Below are 16,549 nucleotides of genomic sequence, written 5' to 3'. Positions count from 1 at the left end.
AGCAGCTCGCTGAGGAGGCACAAGCCAGGTCTGTGTAGAAGGCGGCAAAATAAGTGGCAATGAAGGCCCAGGGCCCAGCCAAGAAATTTGCACTTCGTCCCTCATAATTGCAAGCATACTGTGACCAAATGCTGACAGTGGATATCTTCTTTGTATGAGTACCAAGAAGCCCACCTACCCACCATTTTGAAATATATCTGTTTTCCTGCAAACTCACTTACCGTCTGCCACTTAGAACAGGTGCAGCCTGCGTAAAAGCTCCTGGCCAAAGCGAAGCCGGAAATGGGATAGTAGGCGGCGACAGCTTCAGAAATTGGCGTCGCTGATCTTCACATAGCCAAAAAGACAGAACGGTTCGAAAAACCGGCGTATCTTGCTTTTATTTGTGTTTCTTGCTTTTCAGCAGACATGAAATGATCGTACGATGTGCATCAGCATGCTGTCAGGCACAGGAAAAATTTCTGAACACTCTATATTAGTGTGCTTGGGGAAAGGTACTTATGGGTGAATGTAGCATTTTAGCATGCGCTTTCCTTATGAAGCAAAGTTTTGCCTCTGCGCAGTCATTGGCTTACTCACATCGATAATGCGCTAAATGCTTCTGGCTTGCAGACTTCGCACTTTGATAGCAACAAAAAAATAAGCACGCTCACCATTTTGAAGTATCTTCAGTGCTTAGACTACTGAGCTTGCTGGTACACAAATGCGAATTAAATCTGGCAGTAATCGAACATAAATGCTGGGGCATTATGCCACTCACATAAACAGAATGTGCAAGCTCACTGCATGAAGCATTTGCACAAGTACATCCCACCGGAATCTGGTTCTTTTGAAGACGATAACAACTTCTACAAAATTCTTTTTCTGCAAATAAACCTAAATATAGCCGTTGCTTCATTGAATAGCGCATGAGGAAACTTCTGCAAGCACAGCAAGCAGAGGCAGTCAGGGTAGTAGCACGTTGACTTTCAGTTCTCCGGTGCTTTTCTCCATATTCCAATGCCACAAAGATTCAGATATTTCAATTTTTATAAGTCGCACCTCTGCAGCGTCGACGGCCACGAGCTCTCGCTCTTCTTCCAATCGTGGAACTTGTCTTTTCACACCGGCACGCAAGGATGACCAACTGCTTTTGCGCTTCTTCCAAAACTTCACGAACTTCCGCTTGATGCCTGGATGCCTGTGCTCCTTCTGGTGACCCGCAAGCTCGGTGGGCTGAAACTCGACGCTTATTTCTGTCACGCAGGTGTCACCACTGCCGTAGTCTTCGTCCACGTCATTAACCAAGACAGCTGCGGCTGTCCGTGTTCCCCCGATGACAACTGCGTCCTATATAAACATTCTAGGCGAATTGATAGTTGTTACGTAATGTAAATGATGCGCAGGTAAAACGGTACATTGGAACCAAAACATGGGGCCCATAATGATGCCAACACACTTATGTTTAAGTATATTTAAAAGCACACCCTTCACCCCCCTGGCTATTGCGGGGTAGAGTCCTGGTGTGCCTAACCTATCGTGTTCACTCTGACGATGCACGTACCCTACCCCCTCTACTTGCGTGCGTACTGCCAACCTACATTGGCACTGGCTCTTGTCAGCTGTGCTGGCTGTTGGACGATGAATAGCCCTTGAATTGTGGCTAATGTTGGTTTTTCTTGGGTACTTCTGGTAGGGTGGCTCCTTCTGGCCATCTATTGACTCATCTTGGTTATATATGATGGCTAATAGCATTCAGTTGTTGCTTATGTTGCCTAAATAATGGGATTGTTAGCTCATATGAGGTATCGTGTTCAGTGGCTGTTTAGCAGCCACACTGCTTTCATAAACTTCCAATGTGATGATACCCCCCTATGTGCTCACACAACACCTTGTGTTAGTTCTGCCTGACATTCTACTATATCCTAATATATGTTACTTTACCTCAAAACCGCCTTTCGCTGAACTTTATGTCAAACCTCGTTAGTGAGTATACCCGCTTTAAACGTTCTAATGGTCAAAACGTAGCTGCGACGAACCTCCGACCGAGTCTCATAAAGACTAATAATGCATTGTTCGGATTATGCCTACCGCTTATTGCGTGCTAACTGCGTACCGCGTAACTTAGAAGTGCGGCAGCTTGGGCTGGTTGGTATGACATGACGATAGTTATAGGGCGAGAACAAAACGATGACACAAAGACAAGTCATCATGTCCTTTGTCTCTGTGCGGTCGTTTTGTTCTCGCGCTATAACTATCGTCATGCGTACTGCAACAACATTTTGTGCCGCTGAACTTGCAGACGTGACAGTCCGCAGTGAACGGTTTTCCGTGGTGCCGAGATCAGACGATAAAGCTACTCCAACTTCCGCGCGATTGTGCCGATGATCGACATTGCGATCGAGTAATCATCGGGGGGAAAAACGAAAGCGAGGTGGCGACCACCGACCAAACGCGCCGGCATGACTTATCGTCAGCGAAAAGCCTTATCACAGTAAGCATCCCCGGTTAACTGATCGGGCATGCGTGGGGCGTAGCGTCACTTTAGGCCTACTGCACGCTTTTAGTAGGTGCGCATGACTACCTGAACCCGCTGGGCCACCAATCGCTGCCGCTTTGTTTTGCGAGACCGTCTTCAAGCGCGCACCGCTTTACAGAAACGCAAGCAGCTCGCTGTCGCGGAGTTTAGCGTCGGGGTTCGAGGACACCAAGAAAGCTTGCTGCCAACACGCTCACCGTACAGCGAGCGTGGCGCTGTTGTTACCATGCTGCACGCTTTTATTTAGCGACAACCCAAATGCGTCTCCGTCCGCTGCCAGGACTGCTAGAGCATCGCGGAAAGCACATCACTCACGGAAAGCTCTTCGTCGCCGCGTTAACCCAGCAGGCTACTCGCCGAATCTGTGCGTGGCCTGAAGCGGCGAGGGTACTCACACAGCAAGCGGATCGGCAGTCACGGTGTGTGCAGAGTGAGCGAAGCGCTGCACGCAAATAGCTATGCAGTAAATGATTTAGTTCTCTGCGATTGTACCACGTTAAAAAAAAAAAAAAAAACTGCGTCAGTTTTTTTTTTTTTTTTAAGAAGCTTACCGAGGAAAACTCTATCACGGATAGCCGATTGTGTCCGTTCTGTCACTGTACCACGCTGCGCAGCCCGGACACCGCTGTTCGAAATGATCATGCCGGCGTGCTATTGGGTGATTTTGGCCCCGCCACGGTGGTCTAGTGGCTAAGGTACTCGGCTGCTGACCCGCAGGTCGCGGGATCAAATCCCGGCTGTGGCGGCTGCATTTCCGATGGAGGCGGAAATGTTGTAGGCCCGTGTACTCAGATTTGGGTGCACGTTAAAGAACCCCAGGTGGTCGAAATTTCCGGAGCCCTCCACTACGGCGTCTCTCATAATCATATGGTGGTTTTGGGACGTTAAACCCCACGAATCAATCATTGGGTGATTTTGTGCGAGTCAGAAACTTTTCTGTACTTAGGCAAACATAAATAAATAGCTTCGCGGTGGCATTTCAGGCAATATTTTCCGTGGAACTGAGCTTCTTTTTTTGTTGGCTGCGATGGCGCATGTCAGCTGATGCAGATTTGTAGCTGGTAGTTGATGCGTAGTACGTTTAGTGCGTATATAGTTATGCCGCCGTCCCCGGCAGGTAGGTATTAACGGGGTTTCACTGTACCTGACTGATTTGTCCCTTTCTGATAGACGCTGTTGCACAGCTATCAAGCTTCCTCGGCCGGAGCTTTTCGACGTGCTACTAGTACCCGAAGATGGAAATCATGGTTACGTGGAGAACAACTATCTGTACCTAGGTGAAGTATCTTCTTTATTCGTAATATCCTGGGACCACATTGAAATAACGTCTTATGCTACAACTTTCGTAAAGGAATATTTCAACCAATTACGATGCGGGAGGAGGAGGAAGGGAGGACATAAAAAGCAGGGAGGTCAACCAGACGCGCGTTCGGTTTGCTACCCTGCACTGGCCGGGGGAAGGGGTCAAAAGGTTAAAGAAAACAGACAAGAGGTTAGACAGTGCCATCAGGGTACATGCGTGCCTGTCCATTTCACAATTACAACCGATCACTTAGTCCGGTTGGCCTTAAAAAAACCTAGCAATGCCCGCGACGCTTTGCTTACATGCGAGGTGTAGAGCCATGATACGAAGCTAGATCTTTTCAGCCGCGAAAATGTCTATCACCGAGCTTGTTTAGCAAAGTCGTGTTCACTCACAAAGCGATCACGGGAGCACAGTAGATGTTCTGTTGACTTGTCACTATCGCACGAGTCACACCTGGAAAGTACGCCTTCGAGAAAGCTACTGCTAACCACAGGCGGCAAACTAAAGCTGCGTCCCGGCGGGAGAGGCCCGATGGAACTTGAAGCTTCCCTCGTGGGTCCAATTTATGTAGGCGGCGTTTCTGACACTGGGTCAGACACATCATTAGCGCAGCCGGTTGACCAATGAGAAAACGCACCTAGGTTATACGAAGTTTTGTGAATTCAAACGCAGGTGAGCCCAAGTGGATAATCATCTTGCGTGACGAGGCGAAACACAAATTGACAACACGGTCAAGTACATCCGCACCTCTGCTGCAAAATGTCTTGTTTTAAATAGTTTTCTTATCCAAGGCTTAATAATTGCTCTAGGAGTCGGGATGGTTCAGCTTCAGAAAAACTCAACTACTGCGAGAATTTGAAGTTAACCGGCAACTATTTGCGATAAAATTCTTTGATATTGTCGCCACAGACCAACGACTTGTTCCTGAAATTGTGCCAGATGTCTCTCTATTGTGGCACAGTGAAACTAGCCGTGCTTCACAGTGCCAAAGTCGAGCTTGCTGCAACTTTTTTTTTTTTCAGTGACTTGAATGTAGCCGCAAAGACAGTGAGCCAAACAGACGATAAGCAACCAGTTGTGCACTAAAGATTTTCCTGCTGTGAAAAAGACACGGACACTAGGAAACGCGAGGCATTTCGCCCGGGGGACGGAATTCTCCCGCTACACACTGGTGTGAACCGGTCGCAATGGTTAGTTTCCGGTTGGCATGCGCAATCTATCACACAGCCTTGATCCCTGTGGTATTAACCCTTAGCTTCAATCTTGGATCCCACATTCTTATGAAAATCATGCAAGTCATTCACGGTGACACGTGGGGGCCGTAGAAGGACGTTCCCGGTAAATAGTTTTCTTTACCGCTGATTCTTCTGGGATAAATTGCACTATGAGCAATTGCCATCACCATCAGCTTTAAGTGGCAGGCGGTTACAAAGCCACTTCACTCAATCTCGCTCACCTCGTCCCTTGATAACGGTCGATCCGAGTCGTCCCAGGCACGGTCCAGGTCGTCCAGCAGCTGCCACAACAGCGCGTAGTCGAGGGAGACGGCCATGTGCTTTCGTGAGTACATCACCCATCGGCTGCGCATGTTGAAAAAAAAAAAAATCAGTGGTCGAACGGGTTTAGACAACGGTTGCCAAATGATAGCTACGTTGTGCTGGCTTTGGGAAAGCGCGGGACATTTGGTTTGCGCAGATGTAACTGTACTGCCTGTCTCGGTTTAGGCGTGGACGACGAGTCTAAATGCTTCGACTTCTAGCCATGACAAAGAAGCCAGCGTACTGCACTATATAAATAAATTATATATATAATGAGATATGCACCTGGCCGCAGCGGTGCGCTAAGCCACGCGGTGGGGCTAGATAGGCTTAAAATGAGGTGCTCCGAGTTATGAGGTGTCATGTTTTTGTCAGACAAACGACCATTAGCCTACATTCCCTGGATAAGTTAAACGAAGCGAGGGTGTTTCTCCAAAAAACCCTCGCGATCTCTATTTTTTTTTTCTTCGGCAATCTCAGCCTATCCTATCCACTCCTTTCTAAGACTGTTTTTCAGTGCCATCGCACCATATTTAATCCCACTGCTCTTTTTTATTTCCTCTTTATTACGGGGCAGCTCCCGTTTTTCACCGCCATAGAAGCCGTTAGCGTCGATACTAATCTAGCTGTGCGGAGGGCGAGCAAAGTACGAAAAAAAAAAAACAAACGGGACGCTAACAAATACGGTATTAGCGAAATGCTACCAATCGCTTCTCCGTCTACGTTCACCCCCAACAAAAATGCACCCGAGCACTTCGGCGAATAACAGCCGCACCTGGAAAGGCCCTGGATAACCAACCACGAGGGTACGATAAACAACGTACATTTTCCTCGACTCCACCGCTGAACGATTACGGGGAGCACAGGAGCGTTAAGGTGTGAATATCAATTTTTTTTTTCTCCCTCGAGAAGAGTAGGGGCCGGGGGGAGGGGGCTGCGTTTCCTGGGCACAACGGCGGAGGAAATGGGAATTAGAGATTCATCGATTCCCGCCTGAGAACAGGCAACAACGGCAAAATCAAGACCACAGATGGGTATGAAAAATGGATATGGAAAAATGCGATATGAGGCATGTTCGCTGTCCTGATCTTTTTCTCGCGACGACTCATGCTCTCATATTCATTCGTATTTTTTTCCTCGGTTGTTGTTGGTTTCTCTTTTTATTACCTCTAGTGTCGATAATCGCTGCAACAACGAGAGACAAATTTATCCAGCGTTGCTGGATACGTAATGTGTGTGTGAAAGTACAGAAGAAAAAAGGAAAAAAAAGAAGAAAAGAAAGTAATGTATTCGTGCCCAACAGCGGCTTCACAACAACGCCGATGGTTTTGGCACCACGCTTGCAGAGGAGACGACGAGAGCAGTAGTGTGTGCAGAATTTTTTTTTTCAGGACAGCGGGCACCTCCTTGACCTCCATTGTGGGCCAGGCAGGCAAATGATGGGAATTTAGCGCAATGTATGCTATGACAAAAAAATCGGGTGGGGGGTGTATTTTTCTCAATCAATCAGTAATTTACACGGCGTGCAAATGACAAAACCTATTAAGTTATTACTATGTTGTTGCGGTGGTGTCGCGATAATACATTTAGCTACTGCTGTATGTGATTTCACATCCCTAATTCGAAGTACCGTTTAAAGAATAGAGAACTTATGGGATAAGAAATGTTAAATACTTTAAAAGTATATTGATCTAACATTGTAAGACGCTTAACGCAACCTTCACTCTCACAAACACCCACACAAACACTCACACATGCACCCAAAGTAACGCACACGACACTCAGCGCCAAATGCCGCGCGCGCGCGCTTGTGTGTGTGTGTGTTGGCGTGCGTGTGTGTGTGTGTGTTGGCGTGCGTGCGTGCGTGTGTGTGTGTGTGTTGGCGTGCGTGCGTGCGTGCGTGTGTGTGTGTGTTGGCGTGCGTGCGTGCGTGCGTGTGTGTGTGTGTTGGCGTGCGTGCGTGTGTGTGTGTGTGTTGGCGTGCGTGTGTGTGTGTGTGTGTTGGCGTGCGTGCGTGCGTGTGTGTGTTGGCGTGCGTGCGTGCGTGTGTGTGTTGGCGTGCGTGTGTGTGTTGGCGTGCGTGCGCGTGTGTGTTGGCGTGCGCGCGTGTGTGTGTGTTGGCGTGCGTGTGTGTGTGTGTTGGCGTGCGTGCGTGCGTGTGTGTGTGTGTGTGTGTTGGCGTGCGTGTGTGTGTGTGTTGGCGTGCTGCGTGCGTGCGCGCGCGCGTGTGTGTGTGTTGGCGTGCGTGCGTGTGTGTGTGTGTGTTGGCGTGCGTGCGTGTGTGTGTGCGTGTGTTGGCGTGCGTGCGTGCGTGCGTGTGTTGGCGTGCGTGCGTGCGTGTGTTGGCGTGCGTGCGCGTGTGTGTTGGCGTGCGTGCGTGTGTGTGTGTTGGCGTGCGTGTGTGTGTGTGTTGGCGTGCGTGCGTGCGTGTGTGTGTGTGTTGGCGTGCGTGTGTGTGTGTGTTGGCGTGCGTGTGTGTGTGTGTGTTGGCGTGCGTGCGTGTGTGTGTTGACGTGCGTGTGTGTGTGTGTGTTGGCGTGCGTGTGTGTGTTGGGGTGCGTGCGTGTGTGTGTGTGTTGGCGTGCGTGCGTGTGTGTGTGTGTTGGCGTGCGTGCGAGTGTGTGTTGGCGTGCGTGTGTGTGTTGGCGTGCGTGTGTGTGTGTGTGTTGGCGTGCGTGTGTGTGTGAGTGTTGGCGGGCGTGCGTGTGTGTGTGTGTGTGTTGACGTGCGTGCGTGTGTGTGTGTGTGTTGGCGTGCGTGCGTGCGTGCGTGCGCGCGCGCGTGTGTGTGTGTTGGCGTGCGTGTGTGTGTGTGTGTTGGCGTGTGTGCGTGTGTGTTGGCGTGCGTGCGTGTTGGCGTGCGTGCGTGTGTTGGCGTGCGTGCGTGTGTGTGTTGGCGTGCGTGTGTGTGTGTGTGTGTTGGCGTGTGTGTGTGTGTGTGTGTTGGCGTGCGTGCGTGTGTGTGTGTGTGTTGGCGTGCGTGTGTGTGTTGGCGTGCGTGCGTGTGTGTGTGTGTGTGTGTTGGCGTGCGTGCGAGTGTGTGTTGGCGTGCGTGTGTGTGTGTGTTGGCGTGCGTGCGTGTGTGTGAGTGTTGGCGTGCGTGCGTGTGTGTGAGTGTTGGCGGGCGTGCGTGTGTGTGTGTGTTGGCGTGCGTGCGTGTGTGTGTGTGTTGGCGTGCGTGCGTGTGTGTGTGTGTTGGCGTGCGTGCGTGTGTGTGTGTTGACGTGCGTGCGTGTGTGTGTGTGTGTGTTGGCGTGCATGCATGTGTGTGTGTGTTGGAGTGCGTGCGTGCGCGCGCGCGTGTGTGTGTTGGCGTGCGTGCGTGTGTGTGTGTTGGCGTGCGTGCGTGTGTGTGTGTGTGTGTTGGCGTGCGTGTGTGTGTTGGCGTGCGTGCGTGTGTGTGTGTGTGTGTTGGCGTGCGTGCGAGTGTGTGTTGGCGTGCGTGTGTGTGTGTGTTGGCGTGCGTGCGTGTGTGTGTGTGTTGGCGTGCGTGCGTGCGTGTGTGTGTGTGTGTTGGCGTGCGTGCGTGCGTGTGTGTGTGTGTGTTGGCGTGCGTGCGTGTGCGTGTGTGTGTGTTGGCGTGCGTGCGTGTGTGTGTTGGCGTGCGTGCGTGTGTGTGTGTGTTGGCGTGCGTGCGAGTGTGTGTTGGCGTGCGTGTGTGTGTTGGCGTGCGTGTGTGTGTGTGTGTTGGCGTGCGTGTGTGTGTGAGTGTTGGCGGGCGTGCGTGTGTGTGTGTGTGTGTGTTGACGTGCGTGCGTGTGTGTGTGTGTGTTGGCGTGCGTGCGTGCGTGCGTGCGTGTGTTGGCGTGCGTGCGTGCGCGCGCGCGTGTGTGTGTGTTGGCGTGCGTGTGTGTGTGTGTTGGCGTGCGTGCGTGTGTGTTGGCGTGCGTGCGTGTTGGCGTGCGTGCGTGTGTTGGCGTGCGTGCGTGTGTGTGTTGGCGTGCGTGCGTGTGTGTGTTGGCGTGCGTGCGTGTGTGTGTGTGTTGGCGTGTGTGTGTGTGTTGGCGTGCGTGCGTGTGTGTGTGTTTGTGTGTTGGCGTGCGTGCGTGTGTGTGTGTGTGTGTTGGCGTGCGTGCGAGTGTGTGTTGGCGTGCGTGTGTGTGTGTGTTGGCGTGCGTGCGTGTGTGTGAGTGTTGGCGTGCGTGCGTGTGTGTGTGTTGGCGTGCGTGCGTGTGTGTGTGTTGACGTGCGTGCGTGTGTGTGTGTGTGTGTGTTGGCGTGCGTGCGTGTGTGTGTGTGTTGGCGTGCGTGCGTGCGCGCGCGCGTGTGTGTGTTGGCGTGCGTGCGTGTGTGTGTGTTGGCGTGCGTGCGTGTGTGTGTGTTGGCGTGCGTGCGTGTTGGCGTGCGTGCGTGCGTGTGGTGTGTGTGTGTGTTGGCGTGCGTGCGTGTGTGTGTTGGCATGCGTGCGTGTGTGTGTTGGCGTGCGTGCGTGCGCGTGCGAGAGCGAAGGTTGCGCTAAATGTCTTACATTATGACGAATAACTATGACCCAACAACAAGTTTCATTAAGCTATACTAACCTAAATTTTTAGCAGTGAAGCTACCCATAATTTGTGTGTGCGGCGTCGTCATCATCCTAAACGGGTATGTGCCACCGAAACTAGACAACCCCCACAATTCACAGTTGGTCCACTATATACGATTCAAGGAGGCAACAGTTAGACCAGCCAGAAATGACTACGAAGCGACGGCACGGAGCCGGAGACCCAGAGTATACGCACAATGAGACAATATTAGGGAACGGGATAGGCAACGACGGCTACGAGAAGATCACAAAGCGATGGAAAGCGTACGCCAACGACGATGTACCTGTAGATCTATGAAAGGTTGCTACGGGTCGGTTCAGACAACAGTGTCTGTAACTGCCTGTGGTTCAACACTGAACGTCTGCGCACCTAGAATTAACGTAAAAGCAAACCAGCAACTAAAGCCTATAGCAACGACCTAGAAGCAACATACAACAAAAGTCGCAGTTTAACCGCAAGCGCGAAGCAATGAATGAGATAGCAACAATATGGAATGTAACGCTGAGAACCGTGCTATCAGATCAAAACGTGCAGCGCGCCACTCACGCACAAATGACGCACGAAAACAACACACACGTCAGGACGAGAGCTAACTAGGAACGTTTAGCGTTCCACGCTCAACGCGCCGTTTAAACGAAAGCGACGCACGAAACGTGATAACAAGTATACAGATGTGAGTGCAAACTAACGAGTGTCACAAGTTGTTACTTCGCTGTGTTTGAAAAGCACGCTCTTTTTCGCAAAAGGGGGCCTGCTCAGCGAGCGGAGTGACCTTTGTGGCCCAGGCAACTTACGCGATGATGATGATGATGAAAAACATTTATTATAAAAGAGAAAGGTACGGGGCCAAAGCATGACCCCGCTACATGGTCGGCGTCCTTAGTCCGGGACACCGCATGACGAGGCCCCTACTCGCGCCCGTCTCACCAGAGCCCGTTGAGACTCTACTGATGAGCAGTTGAGGAGGGCAGTCTCCCATGCCTCTCGGGAAGGGGTATGGGAAGGGGGTAGGTGGGGATTTTTCGGACATGCCCATACCATGTGGAAGATATCGTTCCGGTGAAAAGCCAAGGCCACCAACCGCAGTAAGTGGTAGATATAAACAGCTTGGCGTTTAAATGTTGGAGGAGGTACCCCTCGGTGTCCCATAGATTCTCCCTTATCCTTCGGTGGGGAGACACGATTCTCCCCACCGAAGGATAAGCGCGTGCGCACAAGCACCTAACCACCCCGCCCCCCTCTTCCCCCACGGAACAAAGTACGCGTGGAAGACAAGCGGGCGTTGGCGCATCGCGACGGACGAGCTGGGTGCCGAGCGCAGGCGGATTTTTTTCTTTATTTAGTTTTCATATATACAGATACGTATACATATACAGTACATGACGTGGTGGCGGCGGCAAAAACCAGCCGAGACCGTCCGTATAACTGCTCTCGCAATAATAACCTGCACCACATAGATGAGGCCTAGAAACAACAACCAGCAACCATATTAGTCTTAATAAGCGCTCAGTTTCATTGTTTAGCATTTCGTGGCTCGCTACAAGCTTCACCTTTTGTATACGTGGTCCACGTTGCACTCACCAAATGGCCTGCTGCAACTCCGTGAGGTCTCCCTGTATGGCGTGCTGCTGAAGAATGGTCAGCGCCGGCGCCGGTAGGTCCCCGGCCCACTCGTAGCTGGGGCACTGGGCATGCAAGGAAGCGAGTCGAGTTCACTCGAATACGGGAGAACATGAATACATATACAGATTCAACGCACGGCAGCCTTAAGCTAGATGCGGTTGTGCCCCCAAACAGAGGAAAGAATGAGCGGGTGATAGACGAGAAGCGGGCTGAGATTTTTTTCGTGAAACGTGCCAATAAGCTGACTGATTTCCGTATACTGGTGTGACGTGCAAGATTCTTTTTAGCTGCGGCAGCTCGTACGTAGCCGGTGCGTGTCGAAGTCATGACGCTCAAGGTGATGAAGTGTCGTAACTTCTCACGCCCGTGTCATCCCGCCCTGCTTAGCTTTCAGCGCACTTGTCGGGACGAGAGCAGAGCGAAAGCAGGTATGGCGTGGGACAAATATCTCCGCTCGTATTCACGCATCCTCTTAACTTGTCCTGCCTTGGCTCATTCTGAATTAGAACTTAATTAGCAGGCTTAGAAGGCTTAATTAGCAGAATTAGGCCACGGGAAAGTCACGTAATTTCGGTGGGTTTAGTTTTATCACACCGTAGAGTTTCTTAGAAGTAAGTAGTGAAGACTTGGGCAGTGCGGTCGTTCAGCCACCATGGGAATTGTCGGTAGTTCACAAATTTACCTCGTATTGACGCATTCTAAAAGCTTTTGCGGCGGTGGACTCGTGCGGCAATAAATTCCTTTAAATAGACACGAACGTGCAACAATGAGTCGGCTTACATTGACGAAGTGTTCTCTGAGCATTCCTGTCGTTCAACTTACCATAATAGGTTCATCATTACAGGAGAAAATCAAGGTGAACGTATAAAAGTTTCAAATCTCGCGCCGAAATCTGCGCGCGTGACGTCACGAATTTCGAAGTGTCTTTGTCAAATTTAGCTGACACTGGCTCGACGAATTTTCCCAGAACTTGGTACGTTAAGTCTCCGGCCCCATCAACAGATATTTTGCTTCGTTTTTACCTACGACAAGCTACGTAGGCTTTATAGCAAAAAAAAAAAACTATCGAAATTTATGACGTCTCGGCGTTTAGTGCAGGAATTTCAAAGTTGAGCCGCCACTCGCATTTTTATTTTTGCGCGTTTTCTCACGAACAAAGCGTCTTCACGCTGCTGTCGCGGTGGTTTTAGATTTGTGAAAACGTGGTGTACAAGTGACCGAAAAATCCTTATCCTCTTTAGTGTCCTTTTAATGAAGCCATCCAATGGTTACTTGTACAGCCTAGCGGGTCCCCGTTAAAGCTGACCGAAAAGCGTCTTCGCCGCCACCATTGCGAACTTACAGTCACTGAAAACGCGTGCGAGGCTACACCAATCAAGATACGGCAGCGGTGGTTATCCCGCTCAATTTACTGCGCGTTTTTGTGCATTCAAACCCGCGTGTGTTAGCCAGCACTGCTCGGAGCAACGATAGCGAGTATATTGAACACTATTTTACCGTCTTGCGCGATGGAGCACGTTATTTTCTCAATACATATACACGCTGGTAGCTCAACTTGCGTACTGCCTCAGCACATCAAGTCTACAGCTCTGAATTTACATATTTATTAAGTGTCTGCCCACGCTATGCGTGCGCGATGTCATACAAAGAAGCGTCCACCTCATGAATAAGAGACTCCGGCTCTACCAATAATGACCCCCAAGAGGGGTTAACAATTTTTCCGCGGAAATGAATGAACTCTCAAGCTAGAAAGTACACAAGAATATGATTGGGCGAGTGGCGAGTGATAGAGCATTATAAAGGCTTCCCAAGGACGCAAAATAAGTGCAGTGACAAAGTTTCGCAATATAAGAAACTCATCTTCGCGACGCCACTGCAACGAGGCGTCATAAAAGAATGTAGTTCCAATAAAAACAAAAGGAAAAAAAACTCATTCGTTCCGTTTCGTAAGAAAGCCTTTAGTCGCTTAGCGACAGTGCGTATCGATCAGGAAAAGTTGAGAAAGACAATCTGACGCGCCAGCAGTACAGCTCGGTGCGTATACCTTCCACCGGTATATATACAAAAGAAAAGAAACAACAAAACTGCCGAAGCCACGGCGTCTATCACTCGCACAGAGGATGTGTTTGTGTCACGGGTGTGTAACTGCCACCTGCGAATAAACGTCGATGCTGTCCTGCAGCAGCCACCACAATGACGACGCATTTTCTGATGCTTTTGTTTGTGTTTACTGCCCCCATTTCCGGCAATTAACAGCTGCCGTAAGATCGGATGAAGCAGTAAAGATGAAAATCCAGCATCACGTAGCGAATGTCGCGTTAACGAAATCCACGCACGCTACAGAGTAACCATGGAAACCCGCGATTCGTAAATAAACAAAAGTAAAATAAAACTTTTGTTAAAGTTGTTTTTTTTTTGCTGAGTTTCGTACTCACGCTGTGAAAGAAACGGTACTGCGGTAGTATGTTAGGCTGTGTTCCATGTTTCCACAGTGCAAAAAAGACAGACAATGAGTGACAGCGGGCAAAAATCACGCGCCTTGGGACGCAGTCTGGCATAGAAGCTTTCCACACCTGCCGCCCGACCTCCCAAATAGTGAGCACACATAAATAGCCTACAAAAAAAGTGGATGTGGTAGCCAACGTGGTAGAGGATCAGACGCAAAGTTACAAGGTTGTTTATTCTTATCTAACTGATGGAAAGTGTCAGTTTTGAGTTGATTTCCCTCAGTTTAAATGACAATATTTACTATCAATTCAAGAAACCGCGAATAATTTTTCTCTCACCTTTCTTGGCTAAATTGTCTGTCACTTTCATTTACACTTTTAGCCTGCCTACATGCAGCTTGTGACGATGTTTTTCGTGTTTTTAGCTTTTTGTTGAAGTATTTGCGCCCTTGGTTGTCGTCTACGCAGTTTCTTATCGTGATGTATCGCAGTTCAGTTTCAATAAACACTGGTTGTTAGTGAACCCCCCACACACGTCATTCTCGCTTCCATGATCCGTGAAATACCACTCGATTCCCTTCCAGCAACGTTGCAGCCAGCCCAGTCTAGCAACGTGCGGCCGTTCATTTATAAAAACACTCCTCAATTCAAACATTTTACAAACACTCATCAGCTTAGACGGCGCTGCTTTGGATTCGAATGGATAAGTCGGACTGATGTAACTGCCCGTGGTGTAACGGCCAAACAGGGAGCATAGTACGGTCGACCGAGAAGAACAATACGCAAAAGGACAATATGCAAAAAAAAGAAAGAAGACGAGGGCTTTCTATTTCAAGTCTTAGATGAATCCGTAAAGGGCCCCATGAGTTGCTGTTGTTTTGGTATACGTATGGTTGAATATTACCGAGTAAAGGCACACGTGTACCTCTAGCTGCCTGAGTTCATGCTCGATGAATATCCAGAGCAGCTCCTGGTGCTCGACAACCTCCTTCCAGTTGTCGTCGATGGAGGCGGCCATGCCGCGGTCCTCCCTGGTGCCCAGGCTGAGCTTGAGCCGTATCTGGCCCTGGATGGTGGAGCGCTGAGAACGGCCCTGCAGGGGAAACCATTGGTCCAGTCCCGAGGATGGGATGTCCTGGAAAAAAAAACACACACGCAGAAACAGGTCACTCGCCAATTAAACTCTTCTGGGCCGGCGATACAGAGTAAATGGTCTGATACTCCACAGTAAAGTTCTTGGGCGAGTTCGTTTCTACGTGCAGAAGTGATTATAGCGCGAAAACAACACAGACAAAGAGCGTGACACCACGAGCGCTAACTTAAGCACAGCTAATACTTCGAGCGCGAATTTTCGATATGGAAGTCTGACCTTTTATTTTTATTGATTTGTTATTGTCACGGCTTTAAGCTCTCCCACAGTAGAGTACCGAGTACTCTAAATCGTTAACCACTTATTCTAAACACACTTTTCAGTAACAATGCTATCTTTCTTCTTTTCGAAGGGACGGCTTTCAGCTCTCCCATAGTAGAGTACCGAGTACTCTAAATCGTTAACCACTTATTCTAAACACACTTTTCAGTAACAATACTATCTATCTTCTTTTCGAAGGGACGGCTTTCAGCTCTCCCATAGTAGAGTACCAAGTACTCTAAATCGTCGAGCACTTCTTCTAAACACACATTTTTTTCTCGCTACAACGCTGGTGGTAGTGCTTAATGATTGTTTGTTATGTGGGGTTTAACGTCCCGAAACCACCATATAATTATGAGAGACGCCGTAGTGGAGGGCTCCGGAATTTTCGACAACCTGGGGTTCTTTAACGTGCACCCAAATCTGAGCACACGGGCCTACAACATTTCCGCCTCCATCGGAAATGCAGCCACCACAGCCGGGATTCGATCCCGCGACCTGCGTGTCAGCAGCCGAGTACCTTAGCCACTAGACCACCGCGGCGGAGCGGTGGTAGTGCTTAGAAGAAGAAGAAGGCGCCTGATTTTTACAGCCCGGTTCGGAGCACGGCGCTGCGCCTCTACAACGACTTCTGCACGTAGAGGCAATGACGCAGCTTCGGGGCAGAAAAGGGGAGGAAGTACCACCGCTCACCCCGGCATTTTTGAACTTTGTGTGTGTTTATATAGGTGCACGAATACAAACTCCCGTATACGCAACTTCTCCCCAAAATCGTCCCACCTTCAAAAAAAAAAAAAAAAGCCTTTATGACTAGGTTTCTTATGTGCCATAAATAGTTGAGTGACGTTATAGCACTTTCCCGCCACAAATGTTCATGTGGTCCCGCAAGTGTTGTAGCGTCGTAGTTGCTGTTAACGACTATATATATATATATATATATATATATATATATATATATATATATATATATATATATATATATATATATATATATATATATATATATATATATATATATATATATATATATATATATATATATATAATGCAATCTGCAAACATAAGCGAATACTACCTATATAGTTGCTATCACAATAAAATGGGCTCATCATGGTGGTTGTAAAAATACAGATGAGGTTGTTATCTTAAGTTCTATTCCATTTATTGCATGGCCGGCAAAA

The 16,549-nt window shown here is 49.3% G+C and overlaps 1 protein-coding gene across 9 annotated transcripts in view; it reads right to left on the bottom strand.

Annotated features, from left to right (window-relative positions):
* The window catches only part of LOC119179235 (BAI1-associated protein 3-like), a 558,733-nt gene that overhangs the window by 79,278 nt on the left and 462,906 nt on the right, over nt 1-16,549 (bottom strand). For 6 of the 9 annotated variants that reach the window (XM_075869133.1, XM_075869128.1, XM_075869129.1 and 3 more), the window contains 4 exons: nt 14,883-15,092; nt 11,469-11,572; nt 5,281-5,404; nt 1,042-1,329 (listed from right to left, as the gene is read on the bottom strand). In XM_075869133.1, the coding sequence (XP_075725248.1) occupies nt 1,042-1,329; nt 5,281-5,404; nt 11,469-11,572; nt 14,883-15,092 (726 nt within the window). The remainder of the gene's footprint in view (nt 1-1,041; nt 1,330-5,280; nt 5,405-11,468; nt 11,573-14,882; nt 15,093-16,549) is intronic. The other 3 variants (XM_075869135.1, XM_075869137.1, XM_075869136.1) reach the window with 1 other exon arrangement.

Source organism: Rhipicephalus microplus, chromosome 7, assembly GCF_043290135.1.
Source record: "Rhipicephalus microplus isolate Deutch F79 chromosome 7, USDA_Rmic, whole genome shotgun sequence".
In the NCBI taxonomy this organism is placed as follows: Eukaryota; Metazoa; Arthropoda; class Arachnida; order Ixodida; family Ixodidae; genus Rhipicephalus; species Rhipicephalus microplus.
The sequence above is the reverse complement of the archived record's forward strand: the minus strand, read 5'-3'. Positions and strand labels throughout refer to the sequence as shown.